The 26,214-nt window shown below is 39.5% G+C and overlaps 2 protein-coding genes across 2 annotated transcripts; both read right to left on the reverse strand.

Moving 5' to 3' along the window:
* Positions 1-2,397: 2,397 nt before the first annotated feature.
* Positions 2,398-5,334, reverse strand: LOC115227702. Its single transcript, XM_029798454.1, has one exon. It carries the CDS (start codon positions 5,332-5,334, stop codon positions 2,398-2,400), a length of 2,937 nt encoding a protein of 978 aa, XP_029654314.1.
* Positions 5,335-13,872: 8,538 nt separating this feature from the next.
* LOC115227705 lies at positions 13,873-14,682 on the reverse strand. The gene has a single exon (XM_029798455.1). It carries the CDS (start codon positions 14,680-14,682, stop codon positions 13,873-13,875), a length of 810 nt encoding a protein of 269 aa, XP_029654315.1.
* Between the last annotated feature and the right edge of the window lie 11,532 nt (positions 14,683-26,214).

The raw sequence follows: 26,214 nt of genomic DNA on the forward strand, positions 1-26,214 counted from the left end.
CCAAATACAACCTCTCCTTATTTGCAGGCTGGAGGTGTGACTTGAGAGTCGTAAGTAATCGGCGTATTTGTTGGTCAATCTCATCAAATTCGTAAGGTTCAATATTGATTAGCCCAATATAATAATTATATAGGGATAATGCATATTCATCGATTCCACGAAACAAATTTACAGCATTCAGGTTTGTTTTTGACAACATAGTTATCCTCTTCTTGACATTCTTCAATATAGAGTCCATAACTTTATTCTTGAGAACATTACTTCCGCCATCTTCAAGTACACCCAAGTAGCGATATCCGTTGATTCCATCGACAGTCTTACAGCATGATAAAGATTCCACATTAGATGCTGATTTTTCGGAATTCATCTCTAGGCCGACACTTTCAAAAAATCCATTAACAGCCTCCATCATTTTGACTAACACATCTTCTTTGAGCGCAACTATTTTCAGATCGTCAATAAAGAAGAAATGATTGGTGGAGTATGTCAACATATTGGGATCTTCCCGACTAATTTCGAGTTTGGGAAACATGGAGTTAAGCATCCTGCTTAGGGGATCCATCGCCATAACGAATAGCAGCGGGGACAATGAATCTCCTTGGAGTATTCCCCGGCTTAACTTTACTTTCCCAATTCTTTTCCCATCGATATGTAAGTTTACTGTCCACTTCTTGACTATGTTCTTTACAAAGTTGACAATCCAATGTGGTATTCCAGAGCAATCCAATACGTGGAACAAGAACTCGTGATCAACTGAGTCAAATGCCTTCTTCACATCGACCCAAGCAGAATAGAGGCCATTTCCATACTCCTTATTTAAGCATTGATTAATAAGGGCTTGCTCTTTGGCGCCTTGACATTGCTTCCTCGTCCCAAGCTGATTATCTGAGATTAAGCCAAATGCCTCGATGAAATCGGCCAGTTTGGCATTAACACATTTGGTGACAAGTTTATACAAAGTTGGCATACACGTTATAGGGCGTAAGTCCTTCGGGGTCTCACACTCACTTTTTTTAGGGATCAAGTAAGTTACGCCAGTGTAAAACCAGCTATCAGGCGTGTACTCTCCATTAATTATTCGGACTATCTCTTTACACAGAAACCCATGCAAAGAATCCATCTTCTTTAAGAAAAAGTTATACGTTCCGTCGCATCCGCATGCCTTCCAGTCAGGTGCATATTTGAGCATATCCATAATAAAATCACTTGTGAATTGAGGTCGCATGGTTTCACCGCCAGTACACCTCACACCCACAAAATCATAAACTACGGGCCCCATATTTTTCTTGCTCCAGACATCTTCCCAAAATGATAAGCACTCACCATCACCAAACCCATACAGGGTGGCTTCGTTGCTCGAAGATAAGTTTCGATAAAATCTTCTGCGGTCTTTCCGGAAATTTTTCCTCGAGGAATGGATAGATATCTGTTTCTTTTTGATTCTAATTAGATCATTCAATAGAGTCTCAATTCTGGTTAGCTCCCCCTTCTTAGACTTCTTATATCCGTAGCGGCAGAGAACATCCATTGCCTTTTGCTTTTCTGCCTGAGGCAAGGTTTGTTTGGAGAAGGAACGAACTGTGTCAATTTCATCTGCCAATTTAGAGATTTTTCTTTCCGTGTTTTCCAACCATGTGCTCTGTGGTCTGGCTCTCGTAGTTAAGGCCAAATAAGCACACTGTGCAGCATATAGAATATCGGTAATTTGATTAATATCTTGGGGCGGATCATCTTTTGTAATATGATAAATTGCAGAATTTAATCCAGCCAGGATATCAGTTTTTACCATCCTTCGATGCACCTTTGGAGTTGGCTTTCGAGAGTCTCTCTGAATAGACTGAACTTTCCCAATTGGAATTTGAGTTCCTCTAGGCAATTTCTGAAACTGGAAATTTCTACGTCCACATCATCTTGCACTCTGGAAGAGTCGCATCTCCCTTGCACATTGTTATTCCGTCTAGCCATGCTCTTTAGTTGGCATAAACTAGAGCACTTTGCCGAGTACTTCTCATTGAACTTCTCCAGGACAAGGTTCCAACCACCTCTTGGCATCCTTCCAAGTCTTTGCTTCGCGGCAAGGGCAATCTGAGACACCCATTCGCCTTCAGAGACACCATTGACATTTCCGATGATCGCAGAAAGAGAATGCAAGTTAATTTTGGCAGCATCACCAACAAGATCTTCTTTAACACCATTAGCTCTTGTGGCATTGTGAGGTCCCATAGGCGACGGTCCTGTCTTTTTTAAGTTCTTTTTATTTGCAGGAAGGCCCGTAGGTTTCGTTTTCCTTAACTGCTTGGAAACGTACATGCACACACCACAACAACTCACACAATGCATATATGAATCTACAAATTAATTTTAACTAAAAAAATCCATGTTAAAGTAATTAATTAATTAGCTTAATCTTCTCTTTTTGGGCCCATAATCCAGTGACCGTATGGGTGTGTTCTCGTCGAAGCACACTCCACATTCTGAGGCTGCCCTTGGTTGACATTCCGTTTCAGCTTTCTCCTCACTAGGTATCGATATACCATGCCTCTCTTCAGCCTGCATGCTCTCCAATGTCTTCCTCAGAACCACTGTCTGAATATATGCTCTCACTCTTTCTTCCAGCTTGAGGACATCAAGATGACCCTTGAAAAATCTTGAGACAATTCCATCCCAGGTCATTATAACAGGGATTATTACTTTTACTTTTGCGTGATGAATTGCTTCAAGTTCATTTGCCAATAAGTCATATTTGTGGAACTTCTCAACTTCGACCTGCTTTAGGCAATTTTGCGAAGTAACCCCCACTTCGATAAGGGTGATTGTATTCCTCACTTTGTCATGGACAAATATATCAGGTTTGTTATTCGCCACAGCTGTATCCGTACTAATCGTAGTATCCACACGAATCTCCACAAATTCATTGCTAACAACAGATTGAACTGAGTGTGTCTTTAGTCTCTTAGTTTTTCTTATTCCATATTTACGACAGAGATGTAAGTGAATACATCTGACTACTTCGTTATGCCGTCTAAGATATGAGCTATTCAGCATTCTCCCGCACATAGTTGCAAGGTGATCAACTGTTTTTCTTGCCGAGTTACAATGCGTGCACTTATTTTCTCCATTATCAAAAAACATGTTGCGGTCCTGAAGTAGACACAGTCTCCCTTCAGTCATGGGGGAATGATTTCCATTAACCAACCATCCAGAAGATTCACAAACATTTACTTCCGTGTCTTTTAGACATTTAAATAAGATAGAGTGAATCTGCTTCTTTTCAATTTCTTTAAGCAGATATTCATGCTGTATTTTCATCAATGTCGACATTGTCAAATCCTTTGCAATCTCAATGTTGTACTTTCTGGAAATGAATTCTACGATAGTGGCCATGTGGGTTTTCTTTGAATTAATGACCCGTAGAATTCCTTCTCTTCTCAGGCAGTAATTTGTCTTATGTTCTAAGTCATTATAAAATTGGAGAAGCATCCGTTCAGCTTTATTACTGACAGACTCCAGGCCTCTTCCAAATTTATTTCTTGGTAGATACAATCTTTCTTTGTTTGTGTGTTGGAAATGTATACGTCTGTCCATAAGAATTCGGCGAATATTCTTATCAATCTGCTCAAATTCTCCAGGCTCCACATCAGTCAATCCAATGTAATAGTTATAAAGTGAGAGTGCATATTCATTTATCCCTTTAAACAGGTTAACTGAGTTTAAATCAGTTTTTGTCAAATTTTCAATACTCGTAGATACTTCTTTATTGATTTTATTCATAATTTCTTCTTTAAGGACATTACTGTTCTTATCCTCAAGGACTCCCAAATATTGATATCCATCCAATCCATCAAGGAACCGGGCTTTGCCAGATAATAACTTCACATTTGTTGCGGATTTCTCAAAATTTCTCTCCAGCCCAGCTGCATCAAAAAACAAATCCACTTCTTCCATCATCATAACCATAGAATCACTATGGTGAGAGAACAGTTTTATATCATCAATAAAGAGGAGGTGATTATTTGCATAAGTGGGTTCCCCATTTCCTGGAGTCCCCATCGTTATTTTCGGAAACTTTCCATTCAGCAATCGACTTAGAGGGTCCATTAACAAACCAAAGATCTGCGGTGAAAGAGAATCTCCCTGTAGAATTCCTCGCTTTATTTTAATTTCTCCCAGAGTATTATTGTTTAAGTTAAGCCTTATCTTCCATTTTGTGATAAGATTATTAATAAATCTAATAATCCAGAAGGGGAGACCAGAATTTTGCAATACTTGGCCCAAAAATTCATGATCGACCGAATCAAAGGCTTTTTTAACATCAATCCACGTAGAACATAAATTGTTTCCATTTTTTTGATTTAAACATTGAATGACAATAGCTTGTTCTTTTGCCCCTTGACACATTCTCCTTGTTCCCAGCTGATTTTCAGTTATTAAATCATATGAATCAACATATTCTGACAATTTCCTGTTCACACATTTTGTCAATAATTTATATAGATTCAGCATGCACGTGATCAGCCTTAAATCCTTTGGGGAATTACATACATCCACTTTTGGAATGAGATAGGTCACCCCAGTGTAAAACCACTCCTCAGGTAAATATTCATCATTAATAATCTTTTGAATTTCGGCACAAGGGTGTTCATGGATTGAAGTAAAGTTTTTGATAAAAAAGTTGTACACTCCATCACAACCAGACGCTTTCCAATTTGGAAGCATCTTGATAGTATCAATAATTGCCTCTTCCGTAAAATTAGCATAAGAATTCTCAGATCCAGTTACTTTTTTGCTACCCAGAAAATTCTTCTCCCTTCGCTCAACCTTATCCAAAATACTAGTCCAAAAAGAAAGGCACTCATCTTCGTCGAAATTAATCATCCCCTTCTTGTTATCTCCACTAATATTTCTATAGAATCGCCTTCTATTAAGTTCGAAACACCAATTTGCCTTTCTAAATCCTTTTCTCGATTCATAAATTCTCAACTTTTTCTCAATAATCTTGATTTGGTCACACACAACGGAAATAACTCTTTCGAATTCTCCCTTCTTTGACTTCTTAAACCCATAAGCACAAAAGGTATTGCGTGTATCTTCGTCAAACTGATTCTTCCCTTTCATTTGACTAGCCATTCGAATTTGCTCAAGTTGCTCTTTAAGTTTGGTAAGTTTGCCTTTCATGTTGTCTTCCCAATTACTTTTAATACTATCCCTCTTGGTAAGGTTCTCATAAGTGCACTGTCCTGCATATATGATGTCCGTGATAACATTAATATCCACAATAGGCAACGAATCAATGTACTCCCTTATTGCTGCATTAATACCATTTAAAATTTCCATTTTAAGCAACTGCCTTGGAATTTTCCTAGTAGGGATACAAACGTTCCTTCCCATTGTAATTACTTTCCCAATTTGGCAACAAACTCCTCAAAGCATTTTTTAAAATTTGCATGGCGTAATTATTATAATCACATTTCAGCCAATTTTGCTAATCATGGCCCACCAATGGTCCAAAGTGGAAGACATCGAAAGAACATTCGAGAACATTCTAGATAAGTCTTCAGCGAAACTTTGTACCCTAACTGGAGGAATGAGCGACATGGAGAGCCAAGTCCAGTTTTAATTAATTATGGCAGCTGGAAGTCCTCCGAGGATGCGATATTCTGATTTGTACAGTCCCCTCCTTATTTCGCCGATTGAAAGACAAATCAACCAATTTGGCCCGCTTTGCTTACTTGGTTGTAAAGGAGGCCGACCTCCTGTTGTCCACGTGGACTGACGACATGGCCATGCTCATTTATTTGATTGGAGACTCGATGGTTCAAAAAATAGTGGTCTCCTCTCGCTGGAACTTCCATATATCACAATTCAAAGACTTTTGTCTCCCTTCTGCCCGAGTTGTAATCGATTCCGCGGTGGAGTACTCCGTGATGAAGTCCTTGAGTCATGTAGTGTCAGTCATCCCACTGTAGACTGTCCAAGTGACCCAGGACGACAGAGTTTCCCAACTGAGTTGCCTCTCCCGTACTCTCCGGTCACTCTGCCACCACAGAACTCCTCTTGTCCTCGTATTTGTGAATAACATCTTCGATGATCTGAAATTTGTGGCGAATGTAGAGTTGGGGGTAATTTTTAAAGACATTGAGGCAGTTGGAGATTAATGTGCATGTATTATCTCCCCGGAGTGACCTCCCCTCTCACAACCCAGCCTCCCCGACCATACTGAGTGTCTTTGTCTGTAATATATAGTCAGTAATGGACGATGTCACTGCAAATGGGTTAGTCGGGCAGATCAGTGCTACTGATATTGTGCATTACGGTTGTACTGACTTTGCCCACTATGAGACTCGGTTTGGATTTATCAGTGCTCGGCTGGGAGTGTCGAAGGTAGTTTGGGCAATTATGGGTAGACTGTCTCGTCTCATGTTCTAATACACAACTCTCACTCTGGTTTGTATGCCCTTTGCAATTTCTTTGTGAACTTGATGAGTCGTGCCCAGTTACCGATTCCTGACCCCCTCAGTAGTTTGGCTTTCAACAAGAAAGGAAGAACTGCTTGTAGGACATTTCTACAGTTTGGATTTTGCCGGTTGAATCGACTTAAGTATTTCTTAGTTTGGGATTTCAATGTCCGGACAGTCATGGGGGCTCCCATTTTTTTGATTATTTCGATGACCCTGAGTGCGATGGTCTCCCGTCGTCGGGGGATATTCGAATGTTGGTGCTTTTCGTGGTCGATGCATCCCATTTCCGCTGTCGGATCATTTCCCACTCCGATTCCGGATCGTGCACAAAAACGTATGAGAAACAATCCAAGCAACTCAACATTGACATTCTTAAATACTTTTCTAACCAGCAACAGCAGATCAGGCCAGAACACTTTCAAGTGGGTGATCGAGTGGCTGTTTTGAGGAGAGAGACATTCAAACGGCACACTCTTTTCAATATTCCCTAGTGCTGTGATAGACGAGTGTCGAGACAATGACTTGGTCGTGACACTGCTGGACGAAGGGTCTTCTCACATAACTCAGAGGGAGAACATTTTTGTCCTACCGTCTGTCCTGTCCTCAATTCGGCCACAGGTAGTGTCTGAGTGAGTGGAGTCAGGCCGTGGATGTGTATTTGAGTGGGATTGTTCCGTGCGATATGAATTCAGAGTGGAATACCCAAGTGAACAGTCACGTGGAACAATTAGTCCAAGGAGAACAAGTCGTGGCCCACATTGAGTTGAGGTGACCACTCGTTGTAGACAGTAGAGCGGGGAATACCTTTTGGGTTAACACTCTCATCAAGTGTTGTAAACTATCCATTTTGGATGTGCCTGTCATGCATTTTGACTTGGTTAATCACCTGATTGTAGAGAAGATGGGACAACCGAATAAAGATGTATGCTTGGTTATTCATTATAGCACATACACACACTCACTGAACGACTCTACGGACACTCCATGTCCAGGTTATCCCCCGTTGCCATTGACTAGATCGGAAATTGGGAGGGAGTCGTTCGAAGGAACTATTTCGGTGGAGATTAGTCATGTTGAGAGTCCGTCATTGTTTTATGTGCATAAATGCGACTCGTTGGGGTTGTTCAGAGAAATGAATGGGGATTTATACCGTCAGTACTCCAAGTTTAAGCACTGTATCCACCCGAAGGAGGGGGATTACGTGATCACAATATTTCCGGAAAACAACGCAAGAAAAGATTATTGGTAAGTCTGTGATCTGATGGCAGTTTCCGACGTGGAATTGTGAAGGAGGTGGTCGGGGAATCACGATGTGAGGTCACGTGGGTAGATACGGGGGAGACTCCCACTGTAGTAGTGTCGGACATGTATATGATGCCCTCGGAATACTGCCGATTCAATGCCTTTGCTCACTATTGCTGTCTCCTCCAAGGGGGACAGTGGTCTGCTCGGGCGAAGGAGGCATTCCAACGGTTGGTGGCGAGACCTGGGGACTATTCCGTGGAGTGTGGTGATGAAGGAGTGGTGAGACTGTTCTACCACTGTCCATTTCCTATCGACATATTGGAGGAGATGAAATTGATGGGATATTCACCAGATGGAGTAGATGTGGATGTAGTGTTGGGATATATTCTGTTTAGAGGACTGAAGAGATATGTATTGAGATGAAGGATGTGTTAAGACTAGTCAGTCCTGGAGGATTGGCAATATGGATTGCGGAGTCACTTCGCTTCATGGTTGAGTACTGGGGGACTGACGAAGAACTGTGGAATCTCTTGCTGGATTGTTTGAGAAGTCAAGTCATTGACGAGTCTTTTCTTTTTGAGTCCCGTCTAGTTTACATTCTCGAATTGGAATTGCAGGTTTTGTTGTTTGATTATTGTAGGGCTACGACAACATATCCTACTACCCCGACGGACTACTGGATGTCTGGGGTTATTTGGTAGACTATGAGAGGTTTGATGTTGTGGGGTGATTGTTAGTTTTTGTGTGCAGGCCATCTATTTGGAGGCCCACTGTGTATTTATTCAACACTTGATGTATGTGGCCAATGAAGAAAGTCTGTTTTGTGTACGACTTAGTTGACGATTGTAGTGGACTAACCGTGTTTTAGAGATATTGACTGGACTCCTCAAATATGTTTCCATTCCTCTGCAGGCAAATGACGAGAACATTGTGTCCTCGTCACTCACAAGTCTTCTGACACGAGATGCACTGACTGATCCTCAAGTTGTTCTCCCAATTCTTAAATGCTTCACTGTCACCCTCAGATATAAACCGTTAAATTGTTTTTACATTTCAGAGCTGCATTTCGTTTTGAATGCGAAGTGATGGCCATGTGTGGTATTTGTTATTTGTTGAGGGAGAGTGAAGACATTCAGGTAGTCCTCTCTTTCTTTACATCGCAGGTTTTGGAAGAGATACTCAATCTTTTTCAAGTCCTTATTCCTAATATGTCTAATCCATCCTGCCTCATCAAATATAAAATTGTGGAAAATTTGAAAAGGTTGTTTTTTCTTCTAATTATAGGCTATCATCATTTCCTGCCCCACTATCTACGACGAGTGAATCACTGCTGGGATTATTCTGCAAACAAGAGGATGAGTCAGTCATACATGCAGTAGAGGCGGCTATCGAGCATGTGCCAGAGTTTTTCCTAGAAATGTGTAGTCATATTGTTACTTTCAAGTTTCCCCGTTGAGTTTGCTACCTCAATGAAAGAGTTTTGGAGGAGGGTTAATATGGAGGGAAATGGAAAATGGTAAGATATTTATTAATCCCAGGCTACAACCCATGGTCACGTGGGCGGAGACAGACTTCAAATTGTTTTTCGCAGTCCGTTTAATCAATGTTAAGGACGAGGGAGTGGTGGTAGTTGAGGACAGCCAATTATTGTTTCGGTATTGATACAAGTCGTAATTTGTAGAGGAAAGTCTGAGGGAGGGTTGTATGCGTTCTTTCTGCCATTGAAGGGTTCGGTGGTGTCCTCTTCTCGATACAGAATCTGTGTGAATGAAGTGCAGATTGTGTTGAGGAAGAAAGTGGCAGGGCGCTGGAAGTGTGTGTCCACTCGTAGTCGAGTATGTGCTCTTGTAATGTCCAGTTGAACTGGTTGGCTGTGGATCCCAAGAGGTTTGTGGATTCGGAATCAGAAGATGACGATTCTGACTTGGAAGATAACTATTTCTTCAGCAAACGTTTGCTTTGTCCCCTTATTTGTAGCCCACATTACCCATCTGGATAGTAGTGTGGACGAATTGAGTGAGCCTGAGGATGTTTACAGTGTTGCGTCCTCCTTGTAATTATTAAAATTTTCTTTTCTTAAACATACCTGTTTTTATCTCATTTTTTCCAAAGGCTAAAAAATTAAACAAAGTTTTTTACATAATAAAACATTTAAAAATAATCCAAAGAAAATTTTATTTTAAAAAAATTTTGACATTTTAAACAAACAGTCACAAAATCAAATGCTAATTAGTCTTGGGTTTGAGTGGTTTCTGAATGCAGTCGTTCCAATGGTTTCCGTTGCAGCTTTGTGAATAAGTTTTTCTAATATATCCCAGCTTTTGTTTGGGTCTTTTACCGTTTCTGTTACTTTTAGGTTTTCGATGATTGCCTGGGAGTATTTTTCCTTGGTAACATCTGATGTAATCAGTTTTTCCACTGAGTATCTAATTCGGTTTGATTCATTTTCTTTTGAAAGAGGCGATCCAAAAATTCTTTTCAGTCTCAATCGTGCCACAATGGCTTTGTGATCGCTCAGTGTAAGTGCCCCGCCATATGACCTGGCATCCAGCAATCGATGTTTTTCTTCTTGTCTACAGATGATATAATCGATTTGATTATAGATGTTGACGTACTCCCCATTTTTGTTTCTTCTAGTCCCGGTCCACGTGGTTTTATGACGTGCCGCATGAGGAAAGACCGTATTGCATAGCAGTAGCTTGAATATGCTGCAGAAGTTCACAAGCATTTCACCTGGTGCATTTCTTATCCCCCGTCCATGTCTGCCCATGAACACTTCTTCACCACGGCCTTTGCCTGCCTTAGCATTCCAATCACCGGCAATTAGTATAAGGAAGGATGTTTTTATACTCGTGTAGGTCTTTGATAGCATGTGATAGAAAGAGTCTAGTTCATCCATGTTCTTCTTCAGTCTTCCACTTTGTGGGGCGTAGACATTTATAATGCTGATTATTCGATCCGTGTTGGTCAAAGTTTTTTGTCTCAGTTGTAGTACACATATGCGGTCGTTCACACGGTAGTATTTGTGAATTGAATTCCAAAAGGTCTTATGAATGCCAAACCCCTGCCCATAATGACGTGATTCTGATGGAAGGAGAATGATTCGATACTCGTTGTGTATCTCATCTAGCCCGCCTTTGACCTTCGTTTCTTGAAAGCATCCGATAGTTGCACCATATGCATTCAGATCCCGGCATAGGATTTTTCGCTTGGATAGGTCAGATAGTCCTCTGACATTGAATGATAGCAAAGTAAAATCTCTTTGTAGCCTCATATGTGATTAAGACTTTGTGCAATAGAGTTGCGTCACTAACTCAACCATTGAATCCAAATGTTGCCGAAATGGCAACAAAACAAAAAGCCATCCAACTGAAAATTGAAAACACCAACGACAAGGAGGCAAAGGAAAAACTCAAAAGAGAACGTAGGAAAATATCGAGAACAATCAAGAAGGAAAATCTTAAATACGTGAAAGCTTTATTAAACTCTCGAATATCAGAAGTTGAAGACTTAAAGGATGGTGCGCAAATGTACGCAGCCATCAGACTACTACGCCGACGACAACAGAAAACAAAACTGGTTGTGCACGATGAACATGGGAAAACAATTGGAAACCCAATCGAAATGGTAAATACAATCGCCGACCACTTCGAAATACTATTCAATGGCAGGGCCGATGCTCTCGATGAGGGTGAAGAACGTTATCTAAACAACAAAATAACACACCTTGAAGTTTTGAAGGCTATAAAAAAATTAAAAAACAACCGTGCGGCGGGTCCAGACAACATCAACGGTGAATTGATAAAGTACTCCCCAATGGAGATCTCAACTATAATCACAAATCTCCTGAACGAGATGTTCCATGGAAATACCATACCGCCTATTGGGAAAGGAACGCTAATTCCTCTCCAAAAACCCAACAAGCCGCAAGGTCCTCTTAACAACATTCGCCCAATCATACTCTTGAACACAATAAGGAAAATCTTCTCGCTCGTAACACTGGAACGTATTAAGGACCCTGTTAATGAATATCTGTCGGCTAGCCAAAGTGGATTCAGGCCTGGGCGATCAACTGCAGATGTAGTATGGGGACATAGATGGATCTGTGCCATATCTCAGAAATTTAAAATGGCGACCACAATATTGGGCATTGATATGAGCAGGGCATTTGATACAATCCGCAGAGACAAGCTAATGGAGATCCTCAAAACTATTCTTGACAATGACTCGATCAGAATGGTTCGAGCACTACTTATAGACACCGAGTTAACGGTGAAGATCGGACCCGTACAATCAAGATCTTTCAAAACAAGCATTGGAACGCCCCAAGGTGATTCAATATCACCTGTACTATTCATTGTCTATCTTGAAGCGGCACTAAGAGATCTGAGAAAACTAGTGAAGACTACTTCAATAACTGAAGTGATATATGCCGACGATGTAGACTTTTTGTCTCATGATAAGTCGACACTCGAAGAACTGCTGAACATTGCTCCCCAGGCACTGGAAAAATGGTTCTTAAAAGTGAACATAGAAAAAACCGAATATGTAACAATCAACCGGGAGGCAAATAGAACAGACGAAAAATGGCGAAACTCGAAAAAAGTTGGAACTCTTTTAGGAGATAGTGAAGACATTATGAGGAGAAAGATGCTATCGACTGTTCACTTAACAAACTGCGGACCACTTGGCTACGAAACCGCGAGGTTGGAACGGCCTTACGTGCCAAATTATACAATGCTTTTATTAAACCCATACTTTTGTACAACGGAGGAACATGGGGAATATCTGAGTCTGAATCAAAATCTCTTGATGCATTCCATAGAAGACAGTTAAGAATTCTTATTGGCATCAACTGGCCAAAGAAAATCAAGAACTCCACCCTATACAATATCTGCAACAGCAGACCCGTCAGTGTGGACATTACCGAAGCACGTTGGCGCCTATTGGGCCACATTCTAAGACTCGACCAGGATGTCTATGCTAACTGGGCAATGGAATCATATTACGCAAAGGACGAAAGATCTGCGTCCCGAGGACGCCCACGAAATACATTACCTATTGTAATCTCAAAAGAACTACAACGCGTTAAAAGACAACTGAAAAATGGAGACGACCTAGATACTCTCAGGAGTATAGCATACAACCGCACATCATGGAAAATTATGACCGAAAAGATAGTCTCATATGTGGCACATGTGGGAACTTAATTAGTTTAAATTACATTATGTTCCTATGACAGTGCTAATAATAATAATAATTAGTCTTGGGACAAATTACTTAATACTTTGTAAAGTTTTTTTTTTTTTTTTACAAAATCAACAAATTTATACAAACAAGACAAAAATTACAGATAGCTAAGTTAGTTAAAGGCCTCACGAGACACCCGACCAGCCGCGCGAATGGCGAAGACGTTCCCTCGGATCACAGCAATCGACAGACGTTCCAGGAGCCAAGAAAACTCTCTTGGATCGTGACTAGTCCTTGAAATCCGTCGACCGAGCGAGCGAAGGAAGCGGAGTGTCTTGGGACCGAAGATCCCGGAGGACTCCACGGCAATTGGAGTAAAGAGCAGCGAGTTGGACAGGTGGCCGTACTTGAGAATCTTTCGCTCCTCGGCCTGCCTGGAAGCGTGCCCAGGATTGGCGGCGGACAGCGCGAGATTTCCCAGCGAGAACGTGTCCGAGCAGGTAGAATCCCAAATAAGGGATTTCCCCTGCTCGTAGGGGAAGGTGGACATGCCGTCAGGGCGTTTGCCATCCCCTCTATCCAATCCAACAGGTTCAAGGATAGACGGGATGCCTGCTGAGGCGAGGGCTCTCTGTACGACTGAGTTGAGTTCACTGTGACGGGGGGCACGACCGGCACTCCGCCGGCAAGCGAGGGGATGCAAACCGTACTCGTCAACAGTTCCCCCACAACGGCATTTGTGCGACTGGCAGATTTTCAGCCCGACACGGAGGGAGATTGCAATTCTTAGGCATTCCTTGTCCAACAGGTTCCCGATGGAAGGGAGAGGGAGAGCCTTTAACCAGACACCGCTGCTTTCACAGCGACCTGCACGGAGGCAAGCGACACGGTGTTGATTGGAGACAGGAAGCAGGCCTTCGAAGATTGCCTGACAAGAGATTTCGTCCCATTGGCGCTGTACAGATTGAGAGTTGGGCAGCTACGAACCAAACCGAGCCTCCCACCGACCACGGGCTGCAGAGTAAACTTCAGACAATTTCCGTTCGGGGAGGTTTCTAAGAACGATGTCTGAGAGAGTACGAGAAGCGTGATGAGCGGATAGGAATGCCGGGAGGGCAAGATCGGAATAGGATCTCAAGCCAAGGCCACCCCAGCGCACAGGCAGGGATGCCTGAGTCCAGCCTGGATCGTCGAAAGCCAGATTGCAAAGAGAGCTCGTACCGAGCCTGAGGATATTGTCAAGGTCGGAAAGAAGGTCGCCTCTTTGAAAGCAGGGTGCACATCTTAGGGTGTAAAGGATCTTAGGGACGGAGAAGTGGTTTCGGAGGAGGAAAAAAGCCACATGAGGCTCGATGACTTTAAGCTTGTCGATCATTTTGGATAAGTGGGAAATTTTTCCAGCGAGTGAGCATTCGAGGGCAGAAGGCCCCATGGGGGCACCGAGAATCGTAAGATTTGATTTGTCCGTAATCCGGACGTCTGAGAGAATGCCTCGGCACGTGGAAATTGAAGCAGTGAAGTCACTCGGATTTAAGGCAATGTTCACGATTTCGGATTTATTGGCGTTTATAGATAGGCCGATGTCCGAGAGGGAAGGGAGGATAGAACGAAGGTCGTCGAAAACAGCGTCGGGGGGACCGCAAATGGTTGCGTCATCCAGATACCATATGTTAACTGGGGATCGAACAGAGTGAGCGATACTGTTAACGCCCAAGGCAAAAAGGACAGGACCCAGGGGATCTCCCTGTTGGACCCCGGTGGCCGAAGAGATGGGAACATCGTCGAACATGAGGATACTCGGAGAAGCGTATGAGAGATGTACAATGGGATAAGCGAACGGAACCAGTTCGCGACAGCACTCCAGCAGGTAAAGTATCCGTTATTCTCCAAAACTGCATTTAAGCGATTTTTATAATTGTTAACAAGCTTTTTACAAGTTTCAACAGGAATTTTATTCCATTCTTCAAAACAAAATGATTTTAATTCCGCGATATTTTTTGGATTATGCGCCCATACTTTGGCTTTTAATTCCTTCCAAAGGTTTTCACTCGGATTAAGATCTGGGGACTGACTTGGCCATTCAAGGGTATCAATCAAATGTTCTTCTAGCCATTTTTGAGTTTTTTTGGGGTGTGCTTTGGATCATTGTCTTTTGAAATGTCCAATTTCCTGCAATACCACATTTCTCAATTCACGAAAATAGATTTTTTTCCAAAATATCACAGTATTTAGAAGCATTCAATATTCCGTCAATCACATGAAGTTCTCCAATGCCCCAAGAAGAAAAACACCCCCATAGCATAATACTACCAACTCCATGTTTAACTGTTGATATGGTATTTTTTGGACGATATTCATCCTTCGATTTAAGCCACACGTAGCTTGTATAATTGTGTCCAAAAATTTCTATCTTTGTTTCATCCGACCAAATAAGATAGTCGTCGTCTTTAAGTAAAATTTTTTTGGCATATTTTATCCGTGCATGGACGTGTTTCTTAGTAAGCAGCGGAACTTTACGTGGACGACATTTATGGAACCCTTCTTTCCCTTCAGTCTATTATTTTTATAAATTGAGCAATTGTAAGTCTAGTGTAGCTTCCAACAGTAACAGTGCGACCCATGCTTGCTTTAAATTTTTTTTATTTTTTTCAATAAAAAAGAATTTTTTTAATTAATAAAGAGAATTTTCAAAAATTGTGGCAAATTTCAGAATTGGCAAATATCATTGAAAAGTAGAAAGAATCGATAAAAAATGGCGAATTTCAGAATTGGCAAATTTAAGAATTGCCAGATTCTAGAGAGTTTACTGTAAAATGTTATAGTCGGTATTAATTTATATATAACCAAATAAAACCAAATTAGTTTCGCCTTTGCAAGGTCATTGCTTAAGAAGTCGGCAATTGTGGTTGTGGTCCTTGTTGGTCAGAATATTAACAATCCACATTGGTCAAAAACAACTCAAATAGTCAGTATATTTGTCAACCTATCTTATCTTTTTCTTTCACTTTATTTCTCCATCTATCATTTCTTTTTCTTTCATTTTATTTGTCCTTCTATCTCTTCCATTTCTTTATTTCATTTCTTTCTGTCCATCTTTCTTTTCTATTTCTTTTTTATACCTTTCCATCTTTCTTTTCTATTTCTTTCTTACGATGGCTATTTGCTCTTCGTGCAAAACTAGCAACGATCGGAAGAAAGGTAGATACTGTTCTGGCTCCAACAGTTTCTTTCACCTTTCGTGTGTTCGACTTTCCAGGCGCGTTTCAGCTTCTCTCATAACCTGGAACTGCCCTGCTTGTCGTTCTTGCAGGCCGGTCCCGGCCAACAGTCCGCTGGAAATCCCTGCTGAAAGTCCATCTCCGTCAGCCGAAGATGCTTTAAGATTCATCTATTCTTCTCGCTGTAACCGCCAAATTCCGGCACGGATACCGAAGGCAGCGAGGATTCAAGCTGCTCTCTCTTTGTCCATTTTTGAAAAAGGAACATTTATTTGAGAAATATCATCTATTTGGAATGATCTCAAAATAGAATACGCAAAAGGTCTTATTGATAGCATGCCAGGCCGTATACATGTAATTAGAGCTAATGGAGGACATACTAGATACTAAATAAATTTGTTCAGTTTTTTGGGTTCTGAATTATCAATGAATAAAAAATCGTATAAATATAATGTCACAGGCATGGAAGGCCCCCAGGCTTAATGGGACCCTACCCTTATTAGATATTTCATACACTTAATAAATGAAATACCCAAAAGGGGAACACTTGCATACTTGCGTGGTGTCAAAATATTTCTAGATTAATAAAATTATAATCACATTAGTACTGCCTTAATTTCAGAAAAATAAATAGAATAATTATAAATCATATGATAAATATTTCAAATAAATGTCATTACAATTTACAAAGCCAATTAAATATAGTTAAAAACAAAATTATATTAAAATCCTTCAGAAACCTTTTTTTAATTTTATTTTTAAGGTAAAGTAACCAATGGTAAACCCATTTATAAAAATAAAATTGTCAATTTATAATGTACGAATTATGGAGATATTTCTGACATTTTCTTCGAAGATCTCTCAGTTGTTTCAGATTTTATAGAATTTCCACCACTTCGTAGATGTGGATGTTACCTAACCCTAACCATAACCCTAACCCTAACAATAACCCTAACCAAGACCCTAACCCTAACCATAACCCTAACCAAGACCCTAACCCTATATTTTAATTGTCGCATTGCATGTCATAATTTGATATCTTAATAATAAAATGGTATGGTGTGTGTCTGTCTGTCTGTCTGTGTGTGCACACCAACTTCAAATTGGCAATACGATGTCCTCGACTTACATGATGAGGTCCTTAAAACCTTCCCCCCAAAAAAAAATTAAAAAAAAATTTTCTGCATTTTGGTTAAAATGAACAACTACGATGTCCTCGACTTACATGATGAGGTCCTTAAAACCTTCCCCCCAAAAAAAAAATAAAAAAAAATTTCTGCATTTTGGTTTAAAATGAACAACTACAATGTCCTCGACTTACATGATGTGGTCCTTAAAACCTTCCCCCAAAAAATTAAAAAAAAAATTTCTGCATTTTGGTTAAAATGAACAACTACGATGTCCTCGACTTACATGATGAGGTCCTTAAAACCTTCCCCCAAAAAAAATTAAAAAAAAAATTTCTGCATTTTGGTTAAAATGAACAACTACGATGTCCTCGACTTACATGATGTGGTCCTTAAAACCTTCCCCCCAAAAAAATTAAAAAAAAAATTTTCTGCATTTTGGTTAAAATGAACAACTACGATGTCCTCGACTTACATGATGAGGTCCTTAAAAACTTCCCCCCAAAAAATTAAAAAAAAATTTCTGCATTTTGGTTAAAATGAACAACTACGATGTCCTCGACTTACATGATGAGGTCCTTAAAACCTTCCCCCCAAAAAAATTAAAAAAAAAATTTCTGCATTTTGGTTAAAATGAACAACTACGATGTCCTCGACTTACATGATGTGGTCCTTAAAACCTTCCCCCAAAAAAATTAAAAAAAAATTTTCTGCATTTTGGTTTAAAATGAACAACTACGATGTCCTCGACTTACATGATGTGGTCCTTAAAACCTTCCCCCCAAAAAAATTAAAAAAAAATTTTCTGCATTTTGGTTAAAATGAACAACTACGATGTCCTCGACTTACATGATGAGGTCCTTAAAACCTTCCCCCCAAAAAAATTAAAAAAAAATTTTCTGCATTTTGGTTAAAATGAACAACTACGATGTCCTCGACTTACATGATGTGGTCCTTAAAACCTTCCCCCCAAAAAAATTAAAAAAAAATTTTCTGCATTTTGGTTAAAATGAACAACTACGATGTCCTCGACTTACATGATGAGGTCCTTAAAACCTTCCCCCCAAAAAAATTAAAAAAAAAATTTCTGCATTTTGGTTAAAATGAACAACTACGATGTCCTCGACTTACATGATGAGGTCCTTAAAACCTTCCCCCCAAAAAAATTAAAAAAAAAATTTCTGCATTTTGGTTAAAATGAACAACTACGATGTCCTCGACTTACATGATGTGGTCCTTAAAACCTTCCCCCAAAAAAATTAAAAAAAAATTTTCTGCATTTTGGTTAAAATGAACAACTACGATGTCCTCGACTTACATGATGTGGTCCTTAAAACCTTCCCCCAAAAAAATTAAAAAAAAATTTTCTGCATTTTGGTTAAAATGAACAACTACGATGTCCTCGACTTACATGATGAGGTCCTTAAAACCTTCCCCCAAAAAAAATAAAAAAAAAATTTCTGCATTTTGGTTAAAATGAACAACTACGATGTCCTCGACTTACATGATGAGGTCCTTAAAACCTTCCCCCCAAAAAAATAAAAAAAAAAATTTCTGCATTTTGGTTAAAATGAACAACTACGATGTCCTCGACTTACATGATGTGGTCCTTAAAACCTTCCCCCAAAAAAATTAAAAAAAATTTTCTGCATTTTGGTTAAAATGAACAACTACGATGTCCTCGACTTACATGATGAGGTCCTTAAAACCTTCCCCCAAAAAAATAAAAAAAAATTTCTGCATTTTGGTTAAAATGAACAACTACGATGTCCTCGACTACATGATGAGGTCCTTAAAACCTCCCCCCAAAAAAAATTAAAAAAAAAATTTCTGCATTTTGGTTAAAATGAACAACTACGATGTCCTCGACTTACATGATGTGGTCCTTAAAACCTTCCCCCCAAAAAAATTAAAAAAAAATTTTCTGCATTTTGGTAAAAATGAACAACTACGATGTCCTCGACTTACATGATGTGGTCCTTAAAACCTTCCCCCCAAAAAAAATTAAAAAAAAATTTCTGCATTTTGGTTAAAATGAACAACTACGATGTCCTCGACTTACATGATGAGGTCCTTAAAACCTTCCCCCCAAAAAAATTAAAAAAAAAATTTTCTGCATTTTGGTTAAAATGAACAACTACGATGTCCTCGACTTACATGATGTGGTCCTTAAAACCTTCCCCCAAAAAAATTAAAAAAAAATTTTCTGCATTTTGGTTAAAATGAACAACTACGATGTCCTCGACTTACATGATGTGGTCCTTAAAACCTTCCCCCAAAAAAATTAAAAAAAAATTTTCTGCATTTTGGTTAAAATGAACAACTACGATGTCCTCGACTTACATGATGTGGTCCTTAAAACCTTCCCCCCCAAAAAAATTAAAAAAAAAATTTCTGCATTTTGGTTAAAATGAACAACTACGATGTCCTCGACTTACATGATGTGGTCCTTAAAAACTTCCCCCCTAAAAAAATTAAAAAAAAATTTTCTGCATTTTGGTTAAAATGAACAACTACGATGTCCTCGACTTACATGATGAGGTCCTTAAAACCTTCCCCCCAAAAAAATTAAAAAAAAAATTTCTGCATTTTGGTTAAAATGAACAACAACTACGATGTCCTCGACTTACATGATGTGGTCCTTAAAACCTTCCCCCCAAAAAAATTAAAAAAAAAATTTTCTGCATTTTGGTTAAAATGAAACAACTACGATGTCCTCGACTTACATGATGAGGTCCTTAAAACCTTCCCCCAAAAAAAATTAAAAAAAAATTTCTGCATTTTGGTTTAAAATGAACAACTACAATGTCCTCGACTTACATGATGTGGTCCTTAAAACCTTCCCCCCAAAAAAATTAAAAAAAAATTTTTCTGCATTTTGGTTAAAATGAACAACTACGATGTCCTCGACTTACATGATGAGGTCCTTAAAACCTTCCCCCCAAAAAAATTAAAAAAAAATTTTCTGCATTTTGGTTAAAATGAACAACTACAATGTCCTCGACTTACATGATGAGTCCTTAAAACCTTCCCCCAAAAAAAATTAAAAAAAAATTTTCTGCATTTTGGTTAAAATGAACAACTACGATGTCCTCGACTTACATGATGTGGTCCTTAAAACCTTCCCCCCAAAAAAATTAAAAAAAAATTTTCTGCATTTTGGTTAAAATGAACAACTACGATGTCCTCGACTTACATGATGTGGTCCTTAAAACCTTCCCCCCAAAAAATTAAAAAAAAATTTTCTGCATTTTGGTTAAAATGAACAACTACGATGTCCTCGACTTACATGATGTGGTCCTTAAAACCTTCCCCCCAAAAAAATTAAAAAAAAATTTTCTGCATTTTGGTTAAAATGAACAACTACGATGTCCTCGACTTACATGATGAGGTCCTTAAAACCTTCCCCCCAAAAAAATTAAAAAAAAATTTCTGCATTTTGGTTAAAATGAACAACTACGATGTCCTCGACTTACATGATGAGGTCCTTAAAACCTTCCCCCAAAAAAATTAAAAAAAAAATTTCTGCATTTTGGTTAAAATGAACAACTACGATGTCCTCGACTTACATGATGGGTCCTTAAAACCTTCCCCCCAAAAAAATTAAAAAAAAATTTCTGCATTTTGGTTTAAAATGAACAACTACGATGTCCTCGACTTACATGATGTGGTCCTTAAAACCTTCCCCCCAAAAAATTAAAAAAAAATTTCTGCATTTTGGTTAAAATGAACAACTACGATGTCCTCGACTTACATGATGTGGTCCTTAAAACCTTCCCCCCAAAAAAATTAAAAAAAATTTTCTGCATTTTGGTTAAAATGAACAACTACGATGTCCTCGACTTACATGATGTGGTCCTTAAAAACTTCCCCCCCCACCTCCCTCAACCCAAAACCCCCCCCAAAAATTAAAAAAAAAATTTTCTGCATTTTGGTTAAAATGAACAACTACGATGTCCTCGACTTACATGATGTGGTCCTTAAAACCTTCCCCCCAAAAAAATTAAAAAAAAATTTTCTGCATTTTGGTTTAAAATGAACAACTACGATGTCCTCGACTTACATGATGTGGTCCTTAAAACCTTCCCCCCAAAAAAATTAAAAAAAAATTTCTGCATTTTGGTTAAAATGAACAACTACGATGTCCTCGACTTACATGATGTGGTCCTTAAAACCTTCCCCCCAAAAAAATTAAAAAAAAATTTCTGCATTTTGGTTAAAATGAACAACTACGATGTCCTCGACTTACATGATGTGGTCCTTAAAACCTTCCCCCCAAAAAATTAAAAAAAATTTTCTGCATTTTGGTTAAAATGAACAACTACGATGTCCTCGACTTACATGATGAGGTCCTTAAAACCTTCCCCCCAAAAAAATTAAAAAAAAATTTCTGCATTTTGGTTAAAATGAACAACTACGATGTCCTCGACTTACATGATGTGGTCCTTAAAACCTTCCCCCCAAAAAAATTAAAAAAAAATTTTCTGCATTTTGGTTAAAATGAACAACTACGATGTCCTCGACTTACATGATGTGGTCCTTAAAACCTTCCCCCCAAAAAAAATTAAAAAAAAATTTTCTGCATTTTGGTTAAAATGAACAACTACGATGTCCTCGACTTACATGATGTGGTCCTTAAAAACTTCCCCCCAAAAAATTAAAAAAAAATTTTCTGCATTTTGGTTAAAATGAACAACTACGATGTCCTCGACTTACATGATGAGGTCCTTAAAACCTTCCCCCCAAAAAAATTAAAAAAAAATTTCTGCATTTTGGTTAAAATGAACAACTACGATGTCCTCGACTTACATGATGTGGTCCTTAAAACCTTCCCCCAAAAAAATTAAAAAAAAATTTTCTGCATTTTGGTTAAAATGAACAACTACGATGTCCTCGACTTACATGATGTGGTCCTTAAAACCTTCCCCCAAAAAAATTAAAAAAAAATTTTCTGCATTTTGGTTAAAATGAACAACTACGATGTCCTCGACTTACATGATGTGGTCCTTAAAACCTTCCCCCAAAAAAATTAAAAAAAAATTTTCTGCATTTTGGTTAAAATGAACAACTACGATGTCCTCGACTTACATGATGTGGTCCTTAAAACCTTCCCCCCAAAAAATTAAAAAAAAAATTTCTGCATTTTGGTTAAAATGAACAACTACGATGTCCTCGACTTACATGATGAGGTCCTTAAAACCTTCCCCCCAAAAAATTAAAAAAAATTTTCTGCATTTTGGTTAAAATGAACAACTACGATGTCCTCGACTTACATGATGTGGTCCTTAAAACCTTCCCCCAAAAAAATTAAAAAAAAATTTTCTGCATTTTGGTTAAAATGAACAACTACGATGTCCTCGACTTACATGATGAGGTCCTTAAAACCTTCCCCCCAAAAAAATAAAAAAAAATTTTCTGCATTTTGGTTAAAATGAACAACTACGATGTCCTCGACTTACAGATGTGGTCCTTAAAACCTTCCCCCCAAAAAAATTAAAAAAAAATTTCTGCATTTTGGTTAAAATGAACAACTACGATGTCCTCGACTTACATGATGAGGTCCTTAAAACCTTCCCCCCAAAAAAAATTAAAAAAAATTTTCTGCATTTTGGTTAAAATGAACAACTACGATGTCCTCGACTTACATGATGAGGTCCTTAAAACTATCCCCCCCCCAAAAAAATTAAAAAAAAATTTTCTGCATTTTGGTTAAAATGAACAACTACGATGTCCTCGACTTACATGATGAGGTCCTTAAAACTATCCCCCCCCCAAAAAAATTAAAAAAAAATTTTCTGCATTTTGGTTAAAATGAACAACTACGATGTCCTCGACTTACATGATGAGGTCCTTAAAACCTTCCCCCCAAAAAAAAATTAAAAAAAATTTTCTGCATTTTGGTAAAAATGAACAACTACGATGTCCTCGACTTACATGATGAGGTCCTTAAAACCTTCCCCGCAAAAAAAAATTAAAAAAAATTTTCTGCATTTTGGTAAAAATGAACAACTACGATGTCCTCGACTTACATGATGAGGTCCTTGAAACCTTCCCGCCAAAAAATCAAAAAATTATTTCCTGCATTTGATTAAAATGAACAACTTTAATGTCCTCGACATTCATGATGAGGTCCATTAAAACCTTCAAGGCAAAAATCTCACGTATTAAGAATATCCTTGATGAAAACGACAGCGAGAATATTAACACTGATGAACTCCTAATTATTCGCGAGAAAGAAATTCAATTCATCCTATGTTTTCTCTTTAAAATTAAATGCATATATCATTATCGACATGAATCAAAATTAAAGCTATTATCATATTTGACTTTGACAGAATGTGAAATTACAGATTGCACGACTTTGAATAGAGTGTGGAATTAACAGATTTTGAAAAACCACTTTGATAGTTGAAACCACATTAGCACAATCATTAACACAATTTACCACCAATTGACGCACGACCTTGAATAGAGTGTGCAATTAACAGATTTTGAAAAACACTTTGATAGTCATCGAAATATCTTTATAAAAAGACCGAAAATAGTTAAGTTCCAGCGGCGAGGACGCAGTGTGCGTTGCCCCGAACAATGGCCAGGCCGATGCGCTGGCGGAACCAGAGGCTCTCTCTCGAGTCCTTGAGCCTTCTCCCGATGGACTGCCCGACCTCTTTGAGGAACGAGTCAGTCTCCTTTCCTGCAACTCCAGCGGTCTCCAGAGCGATTGCCGTAACGCGGTAGCGGTCTGCGAGCGAAGAATATTTGTGTATTTTGATCTTTTCGGCGTGGTTTGCAGCCGAACAAGGGTTTGCCGCAGAAGAATGGATCCTCGATTTCGAAAAGGTATCCACAACGGTGACATCCCATACAAGGGCCTTCTTTGATAGTTGAAACCACATTAGCACAATCATTAACACAATTTACCACCAATTGACAGCGCCATCAGAAGAATTTGCGTAAAAATATTAACTATTTAGTTAAGTTTTTCGTAAAGCTAGAATTTATTTTATACATCTACATAAACTTATAGTTGTTTGATGAAACAGGCCCTCCGCAGGAGCTAGGTCGCGGTGAGCGAAGCGAGCTGCCGAGCTAGTGTAAAAATAAAATTTTAGACAAGCCATTCAAAAATAATAAATTAAACATCAAAATTATTACAAAAATAATTAAAATACCAACAAAGGGCCCTGATTGGAAATGCCACGAAGAAACACTCCGACGCTCTTTCATGGGCAAAACTATTCCTCTTTCCCGTCTACGCTTTGGGCGTCCCGATACAGCAACAAAGGGATGGGCAATCCCTTGCTAAAGTTTTGAAAGCGCAGATCGCTGAATTCATGTCCAATTGCGAGTCCGTCCTCTGCCCCCCTACCGAAGAGACGCACAAAGTTGAAAGAAGGCCTTCAAAGGCATCTGAGGCCGAAAGGATACGGCGGCTGGTACGGACAAAACTCATGGAAGGAGACGTAAAGGCCGCTGTACGAACCATATCCTCGGACCTGGGCACCCTCCCATACAGCACTGCTACTGTTTCTGCATTGAAGGCGAAACATCCCAGCGCCCCTGAAGACTTTCGTGAATTCCACCTCCCTAATGTCATGCCACTAGTAGCCTCGGCCGCGGACGTCTCCGATAGCCTGAAATCTTTCCGTCGCAGCAGCTCTGGTGGTGTGGATGGCCTAAGGCCTGGGCATGTTCGTGATTTGATGTCTCGGCTCTCAGGGGAAACTACCTTGCTCGAAAAGATCGTCGGACTCTCTAACAAGATTCTGTCCGGCGACTTATGCTCTTTTGCCCGTGAGATGATCTTCTCCTCATGGTTGACGGCCCTAAAGAAGGCGGATGGCGGAGTTCGCCCCATTGCTGTCGGAAACATTTTCCGAAGGATTGCTTCCAAGATAGCAAGCAAGGCAGGCTCTGGGAACTTCTGTCGTACTTCGTACCAACACAGCTCGGAGTTGGTGTCCGAGGAGGCGCTGAGGCCGAGGTCCACGCTCTACGTGAGTTTGTTTTTTCTTCCACGGATTCCCAACGAATTCTGGCCAAGAACGATTTAAAGAATGCATTTAATTCTGTTAGAAGAGACTGTATTCTTGAAGCTTGTGCCAAAGAAATTCCGCACATCCTACCGATTGTAAATTTGGCATACTCCAAGCCTTCCGCACTTGTATTCGGAACAACAATACTTGATTCTGCCAATGGAGTTCAACAAGGTGACCCTCTAGGTCCTCTTTTATTCTCCCTCGCAATTCACCATACAACGAGATCATGTAAAAATGATCTTAACATGTGGTATTTGGATGATGGAGTAATTGGAGGAACCCCTGAGGGCATCTTGGAAACGCTGAAGTCTCTTGTTTTTAAATTGGAGCGCTTGGCTTGAATTCAACTGCGGCAAATGCGAAATTGTGAATGTCAACACGGACGAACTTTCCTTTCGTAAGTGGATGACCGAATTCGACAAACTGCTACCTGGATGCACCTTCCCCCTCAAAGAGGACTTGATTTTTCTTGGATCTCCTATTTTTGAAAGTGGTATCAAAGCTGTTATGAAGGCTAAATTTCGGAATTTTCCCTTCTCTCTGAAAAATTACGTTGTGTGGATAGCCACATTGGGCTCTTTTTAATGAGGAACTGTCTATCTATTCCGAAGTTAACATACCTTTTGAGGACGGCCCAATGCTATCAGGAAACAGATCTTCTCGAAGACTATTCCGAGCATATGAGAGCTTGCACTGAGGACATCCTCAACGTTAGCTTCGATACGCAGTCGTGGAAACAGGCAACTCTTCCAATTTCCCTGGGAGGGATCGGCTTGATCACCCCGGCAGATTCAGCGCACGGCGCATATTTTTCCTCAGTACTCTCGTCCAGAGATATGATCGACACTCTTCTTTCTCAAATAAACGAACAGAGGAAATCATTTGCTGTGGATGATTGCGTCGCCGTATGGGAAAAGCTGGGATTGCCATTGCCATC

Source organism: Octopus sinensis, unplaced genomic scaffold (genome assembly GCF_006345805.1).
Source record: "Octopus sinensis unplaced genomic scaffold, ASM634580v1 Contig07101, whole genome shotgun sequence".
Lineage (NCBI taxonomy): Eukaryota > Metazoa > Mollusca > Cephalopoda > Octopoda > Octopodidae > Octopus > Octopus sinensis.

What these genes read in the sequence shown, in the direction of transcription:
- LOC115227702 (XM_029798454.1), bottom strand. Translation starts at nt 5,334, where the DNA reads ATGGAAATTTTAAATGGTATTAATGCAGCAATAAGGGAGTACATTGAT.
- LOC115227705 (XM_029798455.1), bottom strand. Translation starts at nt 14,682, where the DNA reads ATGTTCGACGATGTTCCCATCTCTTCGGCCACCGGGGTCCAACAGGGA.